The following is a 15,329-nucleotide window of genomic DNA, read 5'->3' as shown; positions in this document are numbered from 1 at the left end:
TGACATGATAATTTCAATATGCCCAAAAAGTATAACAATATTCCAAACGAAATGTTTCAACTTTTAAATAGCATCAGCAATCTCATGTTTGGGTACCAAATTGTTTTGAAGGTGATTAATTTCAAAATCGAATTTTTGTTTTTGTGACTCTCATTGTACTTGATTGGACAACTCTCTATTTTTTTTTCAAATATGCGTATTGCGAGATAATTTCGTTTTTGTAAACAATGTCTTACACGGACTGACTTCTGGTTAACTTCATCGTTCGCGTTTTTGCTGGCCAAAAACATGTTTATTTTGTTTAAAATGACATCTTTGCTATGCAATTTTAATAAGAATAACATTACCACAAGTTCTGAAGTATTTATTATTTTTTATACCGACCCATGATGATATTTGTAAACCTATTTTGAAAGCATACTCATTAAAATGTCCACTTTCTTTCGCCGCCTACATAGGCAACCCGCATTACTGTCCATAAATGTTAGATTATTGCACACATTACGGCATAACAATCAGCAATAGCCTAATATGTCTTCAAAAAATACCATATTGACAAAAATCATGCTTCAAATACGCCCGCAAATAGTTTTGCCGCGTTTTCTCGCCATTCCGACCACTGTGCACCATCCTCATACAGCTAAGCACCTAATCAGAAAACCCTCAAGTTAGACAACTCTTAACCTTTTGTCACTCGCGCCAAATTTAGTAACATAACTACTCGCGCGTTTGCTTTTTTCCAGCATTGACATTTTGAGATACAAACAATATATTTAGTAAACTTATTTGAAGTAATGCATGCAATTGTTGAGTAAATACTTAGGATATTTGGAATTGTTGCTATAGTGCTGTCAAAATGTCTTGATCCGTGGCAAAAATGCGAACTAAAGTTCAAACCATCGACACATCCACGCGTTGAGCCAATAAGGGTTCAGCTGTTGCTAAACGAGAGAGCCTTGGCGAAAGGGAGTGAATTCCTTCAGCCGATAGCAACGCTTGGAACAGAAAACTAGGTGTCAAGTCAATGTGGTATATCTATAGCTTGTCAATATCTTTTCTCTGAGATCGGCTTTCGAAATCATCGAATCTAATGCCCTGAGTAGCAGTAAAAAGCTCGTGTAACTCATTGCTGCTCTTACGATTAGAATTCCTGTTCCGTCACATGTCCACAGTGATTGTACATCATCACGTGCTCCTTTCTTTTGGCAATCAAATAAAGACGTCGAAATAAAGTCATTAATTTTGCTCTTGAAGTTGCTGTACAGTTGCAGTGCGTTCTTCGCCGAAACTTGTTCGTAATTTATCCAAATAATTGTTAGTACATTTTACAATTTCATCAATCACGGCTATATCGATAAATTTCGAAAAAAAAAAAAAACTGTTTACTCAGTGATACCCTTAGCAGTAAACTTCGGTTCTAGCATCTTTTTCACAATGTTTTTACACTTTGTCTTTGCTGATGCTGCCAGTTACTATTTACATTTTGTTTTCCTGTCTTTCCCAATGAAACAATATTTTCACTGTAACTGTAATTCACATCCATATCGTTTGCATCTGAATCTGCATCTACACTGTTCTTATCTTCTTCACTATCATGATCAATATCATCTTCATTCACTTTTTCATTACTTCAATCCGCATCACTTTCAGCAGCCACTAATTTTCGATAGTTAACATCAGACTCATCATTAATATTGTCAAGCCACTTCTCTATCTCACTTCTATTCAAGAAGCGAGACGTTGCTTAGAAAAACAAAACTTCACTCATAAACAATAATTATCACTTTAACGATCGCGCGTTGGAAAATTTCAAACTCCATAAAAATATATGGTTGCTAGTGTTATCACGGAACTACTCGCGCGTTTGAAAAAAGCAAACGCAGACGAAACTATTTCCTCAACCTGTACTGGAAGCTACTACAATTGCAGCACGTCAGCGAGCTTTAGGGTGAAAGAGGGGAAGGAGCCACTTGAGGAATAGCAGTGAGGGTGACTCCGCTAATGCGACCCCATTCGTAAAAATCATTAGTTTTTACTCACCTGTTTGCTTTTTTCCAACAGCGCGAGTGACAAAAGGTTAACGGTTTGCTATGTTCTAGGTTGCATATAGTTCACCCGATGAATAGAAGGGACACTGTTGGTAATTCTCTATAAAAATGACTAACTAAAAACAGAATTTATTAGGAATCTCCTAACTATGTATGTCTTCTACTTTGATGGGAAAATACTTTAAAGGTTATGTTACACTTGTCAACTAAAATGTAATTTGCACCTGTATAATTTGTTTGTGGAAAATATTGTTTCAATCAATTCTCATCCACGCTCGTGAAAGATTCATTTAAATAATTTTGGAAAGCATTTTCTTTACAGAATGGCGTATGTAATTTTCTCGTTCACTCCTATTATCTATTTCTATTAAAAATAACATCTATTGTAAATGAATATTTTGATTTCTCTTTGGCAACAATAGTATAAAATTAGCTATTTTTGACCTAGAAAGGACTTTTTTCATTATAAATTAGCAACCCACATTGTGTATATCAGCGGGCATATCAAGAAATTTCTTGAGGTGGCATAGGTTTGGTTTATATATATATATATATATATATATATATATATATATATATATATATATATATGTGTGTGTGTGTGTGTGTGTGTGTGTGTGTCTGCGTGTGTGAGCGTGCGGTGGTAGGTGCATATGCTATTAAATTTGACATTTCTGCATTATAATTGAAGGGCTCAGAAGTAAAAGGCGCTAAGTCCAATTTTTGAGGTTTTGAGTTATATACATATATGTCAACGTCTCGAGGTCCTCTATATTATGCGCAAAACAACAGAGTTAAAACACGCTTCGTGTCTGTGTTATTGGAGAGGAAAGTATTGGGTCAGTCTAACAAGGTGACAAGTCCACGCACTAAGGTGCTTAGTCCATTTACAGTACATTAAGGTGATAAGTCCGGTAGCTACGCATTAAGTCAGTTGCAGCAACGCTACCAAGTGATCTTTTTTTAAAGTGCTGCTACTATGTATTAACGTTGTGGTTGCTTGCATGTGCTTAATGTTGAATCATCCACTTTGGCAGGCAGGTGATTAAAAGAAGTTTATCGTTTTCTAAAATAAAAATAAACCCTGCTAATATCCCGCAAGCAGCAGAGAGCGAAAACAAGAGTAAGAAGAGAAAATTGAACCCGCAGAACTGGAAATCGGAGAAAAGAAAGCAAGCCAAGGCTGCCGGAAAGGAGTACGTCTCAAAAAGTGGAGTCGTCGTGGAAGCTCGAAAAAGCAAAAACATTGAGTGTCGCTGTAGATGTTCCGCCAAACTGAATATCGCCCAGAAGGGAGAAGTATTTAAGAAGTTCTACAAATTCAAGGATCACAGTTCCCAGAATGCCTTCCTGTTCGGATTGATCCGTCCATAGCCAGTATAACGACGTCGCCCAAGAAAAGGAGGCGAATCCGGAGAGCGCACCTGCAATTACCAATACGCCATTGCACTCACCAAATCACCAACAAGCGTAGGATTGACGTTTGCAAGGAGTACTTCATGGCATTCTACGCGATCGGAAGAAAGCGGATTCAGCACGTGCTGCAGACTCAGGGACAAGCCGACAAGAGAGGCCACCATGACCACCACCCCACGAAGGACCAGGAACGACAGCTTGTCAAACGTCACTTCGCCTCATTCCCAGCCAAGGAATCCCATTATTCAAGAAAAGACAACAAACACAGGAAGTATCTGGCACCGAATCTAACTATGGCCAAAATGCACACTCTGTACAATCAGGAGCATCCAGATAGTGCGGTAAACTAAGAGTTTTATCGAAGCATCTTCGTCAGGTCCTTCAACATTTCCTTTGGATTCCCCAGAATGGACACATGCCATACCTGCGATGCGTTTCATGCCAAAATCAAACTAGCCACTGCAGAAGGTAGCAACACATGTAGTCTTGAAACGCAGCATGACCTCGACATCCGGAAAGCAGACGTTTTTTACCAATAGAGGAGAGATCTGCAGAAAACGTTGAAGAATGATCCGACTTCTGCTGTTTTGGCATTTGATTTTGAAAAAAAAAAAATATGCCATTACCGCATCTCACTGTCAACAAGGTGTACTACAGTCGTCAGTTGTGGCTTCACGTGTTTAACATTCACGACTGCATTACAGGGGAAGCAACCCTGTACATGTACACGAAGGACTGTGCGAAGAAAGGGAGTGATGAGGTGTGCTCGCTCCTGTACCATTACCTAACAGAGAAACTGCCAGCATCGGTACGCCACCTTCATCTCCTCAGCGACAACTGCGCCGGACAAAATAAAAACCGTGTGGTAGTTGGAATGCTGTACTGGCTTTGTCATGGAGAAAACGCAAGATTCGCCAGTATCACGTGGTAGTTCCCCATCCCTGGGCACTTTCGCCTACCTTGCGATACAGACTTCGCAAACCTGGAGAAGATTCGCAAGAAGACTGAGAGTGTTTACCTCGCTGGTGACTGGCTCAAGATCATTATATCCTCGAAGCATGACAACAAGAAGTTCAACATTGTTGCCGTTCAGCGAGAGATTGCGGTTGCAGACACCGAGTAACCCATTCCTGTGGTACGAGTGCAGGATTTCCAGGCGGCCTGTCACCGTGGCTGCTTGGCTCGCTGCAGAGAGTAGACAGTAAAGCGCCATTCAAGTTGAAGAAGTTCGAACCCTTGAGTTAAAGTCCTCGAACAGGAGCGTTGCAACGAGAGCCACTATGACAGGACCTCTGAACATGAAACTGAACCTGATCAAGAAGAACAGCACGGTCTCCTTACAAGTACCCGGGCCCCATTCCCATCTCCAAGAAGAAGCTGGATGACGTTATGGCTTTCTTGGCCTACATCCCTATTACAGACAAGAGTTTGTACGAAAACCTAACAGCTGTAGAGCAAGGTGCGGGGGACTCGGATAAAGAAGAGAATCCGTGATCACAGTAAAGAAGGGAATTCCTGCTATTACTAGTACTGTTAAGGGAACCGTAACTGTATTTATAACATACTGTTTATTGTACAAGAGCAAAATGATCATGAATCATTCGTACACTGTAATGTCATTGTTTAGAAAAGATTCATAATGTGGTATACATTTTTGTGGTTTTAGTATAAGATGATTATTGTTCAATAAGGGTAAAAAAATTAACAAAAAACAAGAAACAAAACAAAACGAAAACATTAACAAAAAACAAACAAGATAAAAAAATAACAAAGCTTACATAGTGTTTGGACTTAGCTCCTTATACTTCTCAGAGGTACAAGGTGCTACGTCCAAAGATAATATTTTAATAAAAGCCTACATTACATACGAATTTAATTGTTTTTGTTATTAAAAGTATTACTTAATAATATCTTAAAAAAGTAACACACTTTGGTTTCACAGAGTTTGTTGTCCATATGTGTTCCATTTCAAACCTGATTTCCCAAAAAGTTAGTTTTGTGACTTAGCGACTTTTACTTTTGAGCCCTTCAATTAATCCATTTTTTTAGATCCTTTTATTGTAATGTATTATTTATTAACAGACATGTCTAGCTTCTTTATACTCTGAAAGGAGAAGGGAATGAATATACTGAACTGGTGTGTATGTATTGTTATTATTTTCACGTATTGAAGCAATTCACGCTACTGAATATACCTCATTCGGTAGAGTGACCGAGTTTAGATACGGAATGGAATTAGGAAATGCTTTCCGAGGGAACAATCCAATCAAATGGCTGGAAAATTTCGGTAAGTTTTCATTCTGGATTCATAATAATAATAATAATTTACAGAAGTGGTTCTCAACCTAATTCCTAACACGACCCCCATTCTATCACATCCTCTTGCCAACGACCCTCTTATAATTTCTGATTAGTAATAAGCTTGTGTGGGATTTTTAACATACCCACTGCGGAGATCTCACGATATCCATCTATTTCTATAATAGTAGAATCCATTCTTTGTACATAGTGAATACAGTAACTTCCCTAAAAGCGAATGGATTTAAACTAAATTTGGTCAGTTTGACCTATATTACAAATATCGAATCCGATCCTCTTTCACTTAAATTGATTTTTAAACAATTCTGCACTTGTTAAAATGTTTAGTAGACGTATTTTTGTTGTTCTTAACAATATATGTAAAAATGAAACTATGCCTATCAGAACAAAATTCAAATAAACTAATATTTTCTGGTATTAGATTCTAATTATATTGATCTCTTCCGGTTTTAGACTTTAATTATATATATTTGAGACCCCCATAGGGATCGCGACGCCCAGGTTGAGAATCCTGATTTACAGTAAAGTTTGCGATATTATTACCCTTGTTTATTGATAGCTTCTATAGTACCTTATACCACAGAAAAAATGAAATAGATAAACACTTTCTTAATGTGCACTGCAGAAATCTCCTTTCATCGTCTAAAAGGTGAAAGGGCCAGGCCCAATCGATGTTCCATAAGGTCACAAAGAGTTGGCGCTTCCGTCTGTGTTTGTACATGGCGACATAGGCTGTCATAGTTATGAGCATGTTTTTATGCTTCACTTGTCTGTAAGTTGTAGGCTCAATGAGGAAAGATCAGATACAAAATTAACTCAACTGAATATCTGTCTGCTACTCATTTGTTTCCTCTATTGTAGCCATCAGTAACTTAAATCGAAGTAATCATGTGGTTACTGTTTTTTCCCGGTTTTTGAACTATAGTATATCCAGTGGCGTATTTACGATTTTGTTTCGGAGAGGGCTTTGCTAACTTTCGGGGGAAACGGGGGCTTTGCCTGAAAATGTGAAAATTCTGCAAGATATTTCATATACTTTACTATAGTAAGATTTCGGGGGGGCTTAAGCCCGGAAGCCCTCCCACTAAATACGCCACTGAGTATATCTAAGTTCGGATATTAATTTTCTTGCCTATTTTTGTGTCTATGCACACTGCAATTCCTTTCCCGAATACCAGTTGAGAGTTAAATGAAAAAAATTCATACAACTGACATCAGGGGCGGATCCAGGGGCGGGCGATCGGGGCAATCGCCCCACCCCCCAAGAAGAGGAAACTTTATTATTTTATATATAAATAAACCCATCCATAAAGAGTTTGTAGCTCTTAAAAGTAGCTCTAAGTAGCAGTATTACTGTCGACCGATCCCCCAGAAGTCCGTCCTGGATCCGCCCCTGACTGACATTACATCAGAAAGTAATTTCTGAGTCGTGAAACAAGAGACGCTATTGTATATACCATTAGGCTATGCAATTGGCACATCAGATTTTTCAAGTTTATTTCTTTTCTTCCGGCAAGTGTATGCTTTATATAATTCTTGTCTTCAGTGGTGCGAGTTTAATGAAAAATTCGTTAAATTTAGGTAATTTAACTTCAATTCATCATAGTGACACGAATCATTTTCCCGATTAATGACTTTTTTTGGGAGGAGTTAGAGTTGAAATAATGATTTGACGAACTTCCAAGATAAACAGGTGATCAACTTACAAAGTAATAAGTAACGAATGTTTTATGCGAAAATGCTGGTTCAAGACGAACCAGGTGTCCAACTTAGAGATGTGGTCAAGTTGACAAGTTTTACTGTAGTAAGATCAAACTCAACATATTCTTTTAATATTATTTAACCAAAGTAATAGTAATAATACAAGAAATTACAACAACCGTAATAATAAAACTAATTGATAGAGGAACGTTTTGTTGAGTTTGACCTAATGAAGAAAGTTTAAAATGAATTTTCCGTAAAACATTTCTTTTTTCCTGCTTTCTACCCAGAACATCTCAATCCAAACTTACAATCTCTAGTTAGCACAACTTTCATTAAAAGATGACACGTAAAGCAACATTAGAGACAGTGAACAAACAAGCTTCAGAAGAGCGAGGAATTGCATATTAAATTTACATTAATTTTCTTTTTTCTTTTTCTTTTTTTTAGGGCCGCGGTGGCCCAGTGGTAGAGCGTTCACCTCTGGTGCTTGGGGTCTCGGGTTCGAACCCAGCCCCCGCCAAGTGAACTTTGTGGTGGACAAACACCGCGTGCATGGGTTTTCTCGGGGTTCTCCCGTTTCCTCCCACTTTCTTCATTCCACCATTTCGTTCATTACTCATCATCACCGTCTCCTCTAGCCTAACCGGCATAACCATGGGACATAAAACTCAAAGATTCCATTTCATTTTTTCTTTTCTTTTTCTTTTTTCTTTTTTTTTTGTGGATTTAATTTTTATACATTTTTAGAAATCATATACCATTATTACTTTATAGTGTTAATTGTGCCGAAGTATTACAGGATTACTTTTTTTTTTATCAACTTTTCACTCAAAATAACAGTGATTTCATGTATTATTTAACGATATTTTGAGTCAAGGTTTGGGCAAGCCTGTTTTTTATGTGCCCCAGACCTCCCAACATTAACTGATGAAATGAAAAAATGTAATCTTTAAGTTTTACGTCCCGCGGTTATGTCGGCCCGGCTAAGGTAAAAGAAACGCTGATGATGAGAAATAAATGAAATGGTGGAATGAAGAAGGTGGGAGGAAACGGCAGAACCCCGAGAAAACCCATGCACACAGTGTTTGTCCACCACAAAGCTCACAAGTTCACTTGACGCGAGTTGGTATCGAACCAAGGACCCCATGCACCAAGTGTGAACGCTTTACCACTGAGTCTCTGCGGACCCAACATTAACTGATGTTTAAAGGTTAATTGATTAAATACACTTTCTGCAGTGTGTGTGTGTGTGTGTGTGTTTATTTTTAAGCAAATTTATAGTAATGAAGTATTTTTTTTATTTTTGTAAAAGGTGAGGCGTGGAGTATGCATCCATCTGGCGACGTATTGGTGTTTATTGAGAACCATGACAACCAAAGAGGAAATGGGGCGGGGGGTGCCAGTATTCTAACGTACAAGGATGACAGGTTATATAAGGTAAGATATTTCCATTATTTACTAGTAACACCCGCAAAGCCCAGAGCTATAAAGCTATTAAACTAAACTAACCATTGGGATGACAGCCCTTATGGGCCCGATTCGCTTTAATGCCATCTGTTAGCGATCGGTTCAACTACGTCTAGCCTAGCGACGAGCAGAGGCGTATTGGAAGCTCTTTAACAGTTTTATTTTCTCTAACAGGTTATTAAGAGCTTCCTAGACCTACTGGCTGTAACATCTATTGATGTGACTCCCCAGTTAGCCTCACGACACTGGCAACGAAAATTGGAAAGTACCAGGTGGAAATCGAAGCCAAGACCATGCAGACGTGAGTCAAACGCTCTGACCACTAGAGTACGGTGTCCCTGAGACGTTATGAAACGTTTGTTGGAATCATCTTTAAATATTGTAGTCACACCTTCTTACGGGAATTCTGCTGATAACCACTCAAAGAGTCACAACATCCTGTTTACCTCAATGTTGTGAGAATTGAGTTCTAGCATTCCTGGTATTTTGCCCGCGGAAATATTAATTTATTGCGTATCATGTGGTTGATGAAATATGTTTTTTTTTTTTTTTTTTTTTTTTTTAAGAATAGATCCAGTGTCTCATCTGCATATTATCTCTACCCACATCTCTCTATTAAGCTGGAAGTTATAGAAAATTATTACTGCTTCCTGTGTTAATATAGAGCAAAAAGAAAGAGAGAGCGAGAAATAGGTTTTTAGTATGGATTAAAACTGTTAAGAATAACTTTTGTCTCTACCTTTGTTCCTGTATGTGAGCGGAAAGTGGTGGAAATCTACGGTATCTGTCTCAAAAGCTTATCATTATAGTGAAAAAATCGTAACAGATAACGAGAAACAATTATTTGAATTAAATTCAGTAGCGCAAAAACAGATCCCATATCTGACTTTATTCCTCGAAGGCAACTGAAAGTGGTACAAAAAGTTATCACTTCAGGCTCTAATATTAATTCACATACAGCGAATGTCGTAATAGGAGGCGCCAAATGCATTCTAGTTTGTATTTCAACTCCAGGAATATATATTGTCTGAGTTTTATTGTTGTATTTATGAGGGTCATCCAGAAAGTAAAGAACATTTTGGCATTGTTAAATAAAAACAAAAGATATCAGCACAAAACTTTATTTACAAAGACACAGGACCTTACTCTACTTTTTTATTTAATCGACACAGTTTTCAAGATACTTGTTATAACGTTTGACCAGTTTGTCAATGCCAATGTTATACTCATTTGCCACCAAAGATATGAGCAAGGCTGTTACTACTTGCTTGAGTTCCTTATCGTGTGCGAACTGTTTTGCACCAAAAAAATCCTTAAGTTTCAAGAATAAGTGAAAATCACTTGGTGCCAAGTCAGGGCTATAAGCAGAATGACCACTTTAGACGTTGAAGTTCCTGCTGTGTTCGTGTTTATGTACGAGGCCGGGCATTGTCATAGATCAACAACACTTTTGTTGACAGCATTCTACGTCTCTTGTTTTGGATGGCGCGTTGAAAGTCGTTGGAGAGTTTCACAATACGCTTCTCAGTTTATTGTTGCTCCTCTTGGCATAAACTCCGTACTTCATATTTGGCGGGATTTTCAACTGACACCGACATTTTGAATCGCTGCAAAAACAAGTAGCGTCACCGCACAAACTCAGCTCACACTCAGGTGAAGGAAGGTGCTAACTGCCGCGTATGCGATCGCAGTGGTGAGGAGTCGGCACCGCGCGAGATGCGCATCGTTCTGTACTTTCTAGAAAGCCGTCGTAAATATTAGTAGTACGAATTGGTACAAGCGCCGGCTTTAAAATAGATTTTTATATAATTCACAAGCCGAAGTGAACCCAACTCAGAAACAAAGCTGATGAACACATCCTCTGTTGTCGACTGTAGCCTGTCCTGGGCCAAGCCTGGTCACCAATTATAGGGATATTTAGTTTCTAAGCGATGTTTTACTTACCCATACCACATACAAGGCGAATCGAGCCTGTTCCTGGTCACGTCCAGGCACAACATATAGCATTTTGTATTCCCTAGGTCATGGGCTATTCCCCCATCAAATTTGGTCTAGATCCAGCTAGGAGTTACCGAGAAATAAAGTATCACATACAAGGCAAGTTGGACCGAGCCTATTTCTGACTGACCAAAGATGCCAAATATAACATTTTAAATTTATTTGGCGATGAACTACTTGGGCACCAACTTTGGTTAAGATCTAGCCAGTAGTTACTGAGAAATAAAATCCCATATACAAGGCGAATCGAGCCTGTTCCTGGTCAAGTCCGCCCACAACATATAGCATTTTGCATTCCCTAGGTCATAGGCTATTTGCCCATCAAATTTGGTTCAGATCCAGCCAGCAGTTCCGAGAAATGAAGTCCAATATACAAGGCAAGTTCAGCGGGGCCTGTTTCTGACTTACCAAAGCCACCAAATATAGAATATTAAATTTATTTGGCCATGGGATACTTGAGCACACCGAGTTTGGTTCAAATCGGTGTCTTCCCGTTCTGCCTAAAGGCTCTCCAGCACTTTGTAGAAAATATTTTAAACGATCTTTAGGCAGAACGGGAATCCTCGTTCTACCTAATATTTCAAGACCAAAAATTGTGTGCAGGGAGGGATTTTCTAGGGAATTTTCCTTTAGTACACTAATTGTAACAAATTCTCTAAGAAGAATAAATATATTTTAATGTTTCATCACAAATTTTAGATGTTATTCTACTAAAGTTCTGCTATTAGCAGTGTTTTTCTCATCTACTTTATTTAGTAAAGTGAATGTTTTCTTTTTTTTTTTCAAATACCTGCAGGGAAATGGAAAATTGATTGACTCAGTGGCAAGAAAGGCGTTTGACATTGTAACTGAAACGGACATAAAACAAGCTTACATTGGTCTAATATGAAGTCATTTCACACACACACACACACACACACACACACACACACACACACACACACACACACACACACACACACACACACACACACACACACACACACACACACACACAAAAAAAAAAGTTTGCCAGTAGTTCATCTCCAATATGCTAATACTCGCAGTACGTAAAATGTGCCACAGATCAGATATCCTAAAGACATGTTAATCACAACTTAATTTGCGGCATTACCTTGTCAGCTGATTTGTCTTCTATATAAGATTGACGTATATATGATATGCAATAGTATCATATATACGTCAATTTTCGCACTTGTGTTCATATTTACGTATTTTCATATTGTTGTTAATGTGTTCCACAATTATGAAAAAAAAATGATAAGTTTCTGGATAGATAATGGTAGATAGTGTCTTTAGTGGAGTACGGTAAGCGTAATCATTATTCTTATTCCATAACCACTCATTTTAGAGATCAGCATGCCAATAAAAAACTTTAACCTGCTCATAACAGAGATTTGAAATTAACCCAATACTAGTGAGCAAGGGCGCCCATCAGGGGAGGCAAGGTGGGGTGCTTGCCCCCCTAAGAGGAAATCGTACTTGGGAATATCGAAAACCCAATAGAATTTTTACATTAGTTATAGTAAAATTTGAAACTATATTTGAAACCTCGCTTATATTTGCCCCCCTTGGAAACCACAACATGGGCGCCCTTGCTAGTGAGTAATGAGTACAAAACTGAATACTTGTAAATTCCACGGCACTATGCTTAGTGAAACCTCGAATCGCTGCAGAATGCCTTTTGTTAAGCTTTGATTTGTTTTATGTAATTAATGTTTCTCTCTTTTCCAGAGATATGGAATCATTATGACAATGTTAAGGGAAGAACAACTGATGTTGTAGAGGGACGGAACTCTAAATTAAACAGAAAACTGACAAAATAACATCCAAATATTTTGACATTTGTGCAGCTTTTACAAGAACAAAGTGAAAATGAAGTTTCTATGTTAATGTTGGAGGTAGGAAAGAAACTGAAGGAATATATAGAGAGAGACAATTTACAGGAAAGGAAAAAATATATTCTTTTAACTTGGGAAATATGATATACGTCCTTTGATACGTTTAGCATACAATATGATGAATGAAAAAAAAAATCTTAAAATGAGGATTAGGAATGAGTCCTTATCACATATATTAACATTTTGAAAGTAGTTATACGAGTCCTCTCTCGTACTTTCAGACGAGCTATAATATTATGAATAGTGTGGAAGCACCTTTTCTGATGTCCATGCATTTCACTTTATTACATTTCTTATACACACATAAGATTACGTTTACTAATCGTCATTAGTACATATTATGTCCGTCGAAGTATCTATCGAATATATTTGTCCCATTTCTGGGGTTAAGATATCAAAGTTTTGTCACTGATATGGGAGGTGTAGATGCAAAAGTGGCAATCTCCACTCGGCCGAATTTTTCAGGACGAGCGATTAATTAATATCTCGTAAACCCCATAAGATTTTAACCTACAGATATTTTGGCATAGTATTAGAGGGTTGAACATATATTTTCCCCAGAGAAAGTCCCTCATTTTTTGTAATTACCGTTACAAAATTGGAGATTTCGTTTTGAAAATGAACGTGGACTAGTGAACTAGTACAGACTTGTTGACACATTAGAAACTAGTGAGGAAGTTTGGAACGATTCCAGGCAAGCGACACGGTCGCCATGGCAACGTCTGACGCAAGCGGGCCTCTGATTGGCTGAAGTGTAGATTGTCACTTTTGAACCGCACTGGGTAGTAGAGATTGCAAGTTTTGCAAAAATTGTGATATTCGCCTTCAGTTTTTACTGGAAGGATGTATGTTGTGATCCAAACAGACTTCACCGCTCGGTCGCGGACACTTAAAACAATACAGTCCCACCTCTAATTCAATTTCTCAAAAAATTGGAGATTGCCACTTTTGCATTTACACCCCTCATATCACGTTGACTAATGTTACTTATCCTGTCATTCACTTCCTATTCCATTCATTGACGATCTTTCAGTTAATATCACCTTATACTACCAGATTCACACATTTAACGTGAGATTCACACAATGTATATGTAGGAACGAGAATTTTCCAAGATCAGAAGAACTTTCCTTTGTATTGAGAACACGACTACTGAGGTGGAAACACTGGTCAAGTTTGAGGATTCGTTCAACATTCCCATTTTACGTTTATCGGACATCTTGGAACTATAGCAACCAAGGACCGTTCGGGGTAGGTACCAAGACCCTTTATACATATTTATTCAATTCTCCAATCCACACATATTTAGATCTTAATATACATATATTCAATAATCATTTAAACTTTCAAATCAATAACCCCGACAAATTAAATTTTTAGGTTGCAACACTTCACCTAAGAGAGAATCCGAATATATCGCACATTTACATATAACTAACTGACCGCACATAATAATAAGATTAGTATTCCCAAGCATTTTATTAAGACTGGTAGACATTTAAAACTAAATACATGGAAGTGTGTCGTTACCGTAATACACCAAATTATAGAGGAAAATCATATCCACGAAGAAATTAAATGTCGACTAAAAGCAGGGAATTCGTGTTACTATTCGGTTCAAAATCTCTTGTCGTCGCGGATTCTGTCGAGGAATTTGAAGCTTAAAATGTATAAATCAATAATTATGCCTGTTGTTCTATATGGATGCGAAACATGGTCGCTTACACTGAGGGAAGAACATAAACTGAAAGTATTTGAGAACAAGATCCTGAGACGAATATTCGGACCCAAGAGGAACGGGAATGGGGAATGGCGGAAACTTCATAACGAGGAACTACATAATTTATACGGTTTACCCAACATTGTTAGGATCGTCTGCGCAGGTATTGTAGCTAGAATGGAAGAAGGTAAAAATGCTTTCAAAGTCCTGACTGAAGACCAATCGGAAAACGACCATTAGGAAGACCTAGGCGCAGATGGGAGGACAATATTTAGATGGATCTCGCAGAGATTGGAATACAAAATAGAAACTGGATGCAGTTAGCTAAGGATAGAAGTCAGTGGAGAGCTTTTGTGAATGCGGCGTTGAACCTCCGGGTTCCATAGGCCATAGAATTAGTTAGTTTAGACATTTAATTCGCATGGCAGGGACGTAAACACAGAAATATGTACAGAGGTTGTTCAGCCTAAGTTTGGCCGATTTCGTTCCTTCTCCCTCCCGGGCAGAATGGACTCACCCGACCTGGCTCGTGGCATCCTGCAGTGTGTTGTGCAGTGGTTTCCTGGGAATGGAGTTGTTTTTCCTAGCGGACGAAAATAGCGCACAAAACAGGATAATTGTTGTGTGTGTTGTGTTAAATTGGCTTCCAAGTGTGTGGGTTTCCGCTCTCTGACCCAAATGCCGCCCAGACTTTTGGGAAGGCTATGTTGCGGCTCCTCATGACGCCCACTTTTCTGTTTCTGTCATTAGAAAACA

General features: G+C 38.3%; 1 protein-coding gene across 1 annotated transcript in view; it reads left to right on the top strand.

Annotated features, from left to right (window-relative positions):
• LOC145671755 (alpha-amylase A-like) overlaps window positions 1-12,737 on the top strand; it is a 56,712-nt gene extending 43,975 nt beyond the window's left edge. The window contains exons 6-9 of the mRNA XM_081740961.1: window positions 2,570-2,578; window positions 5,638-5,751; window positions 8,800-8,924; window positions 12,687-12,737. Of these exons, the coding sequence (XP_081597087.1) occupies window positions 2,570-2,578; window positions 5,638-5,751; window positions 8,800-8,924; window positions 12,687-12,737 (299 nt within the window). The remainder of the gene's footprint in view (window positions 1-2,569; window positions 2,579-5,637; window positions 5,752-8,799; window positions 8,925-12,686) is intronic.
• The last annotated feature ends 2,592 nt before the right edge of the window (window positions 12,738-15,329 follow it).

The sequence above is a fragment of the Thermobia domestica genome, chromosome 15, assembly GCF_964235325.1.
Source record: "Thermobia domestica chromosome 15, izTheDome1.hap1.1, whole genome shotgun sequence".
NCBI lineage: Eukaryota > Metazoa > Arthropoda > Insecta > Zygentoma > Lepismatidae > Thermobia > Thermobia domestica.
The sequence above is the reverse complement of the archived record's forward strand: the minus strand, read 5'-3'. Positions and strand labels throughout refer to the sequence as shown.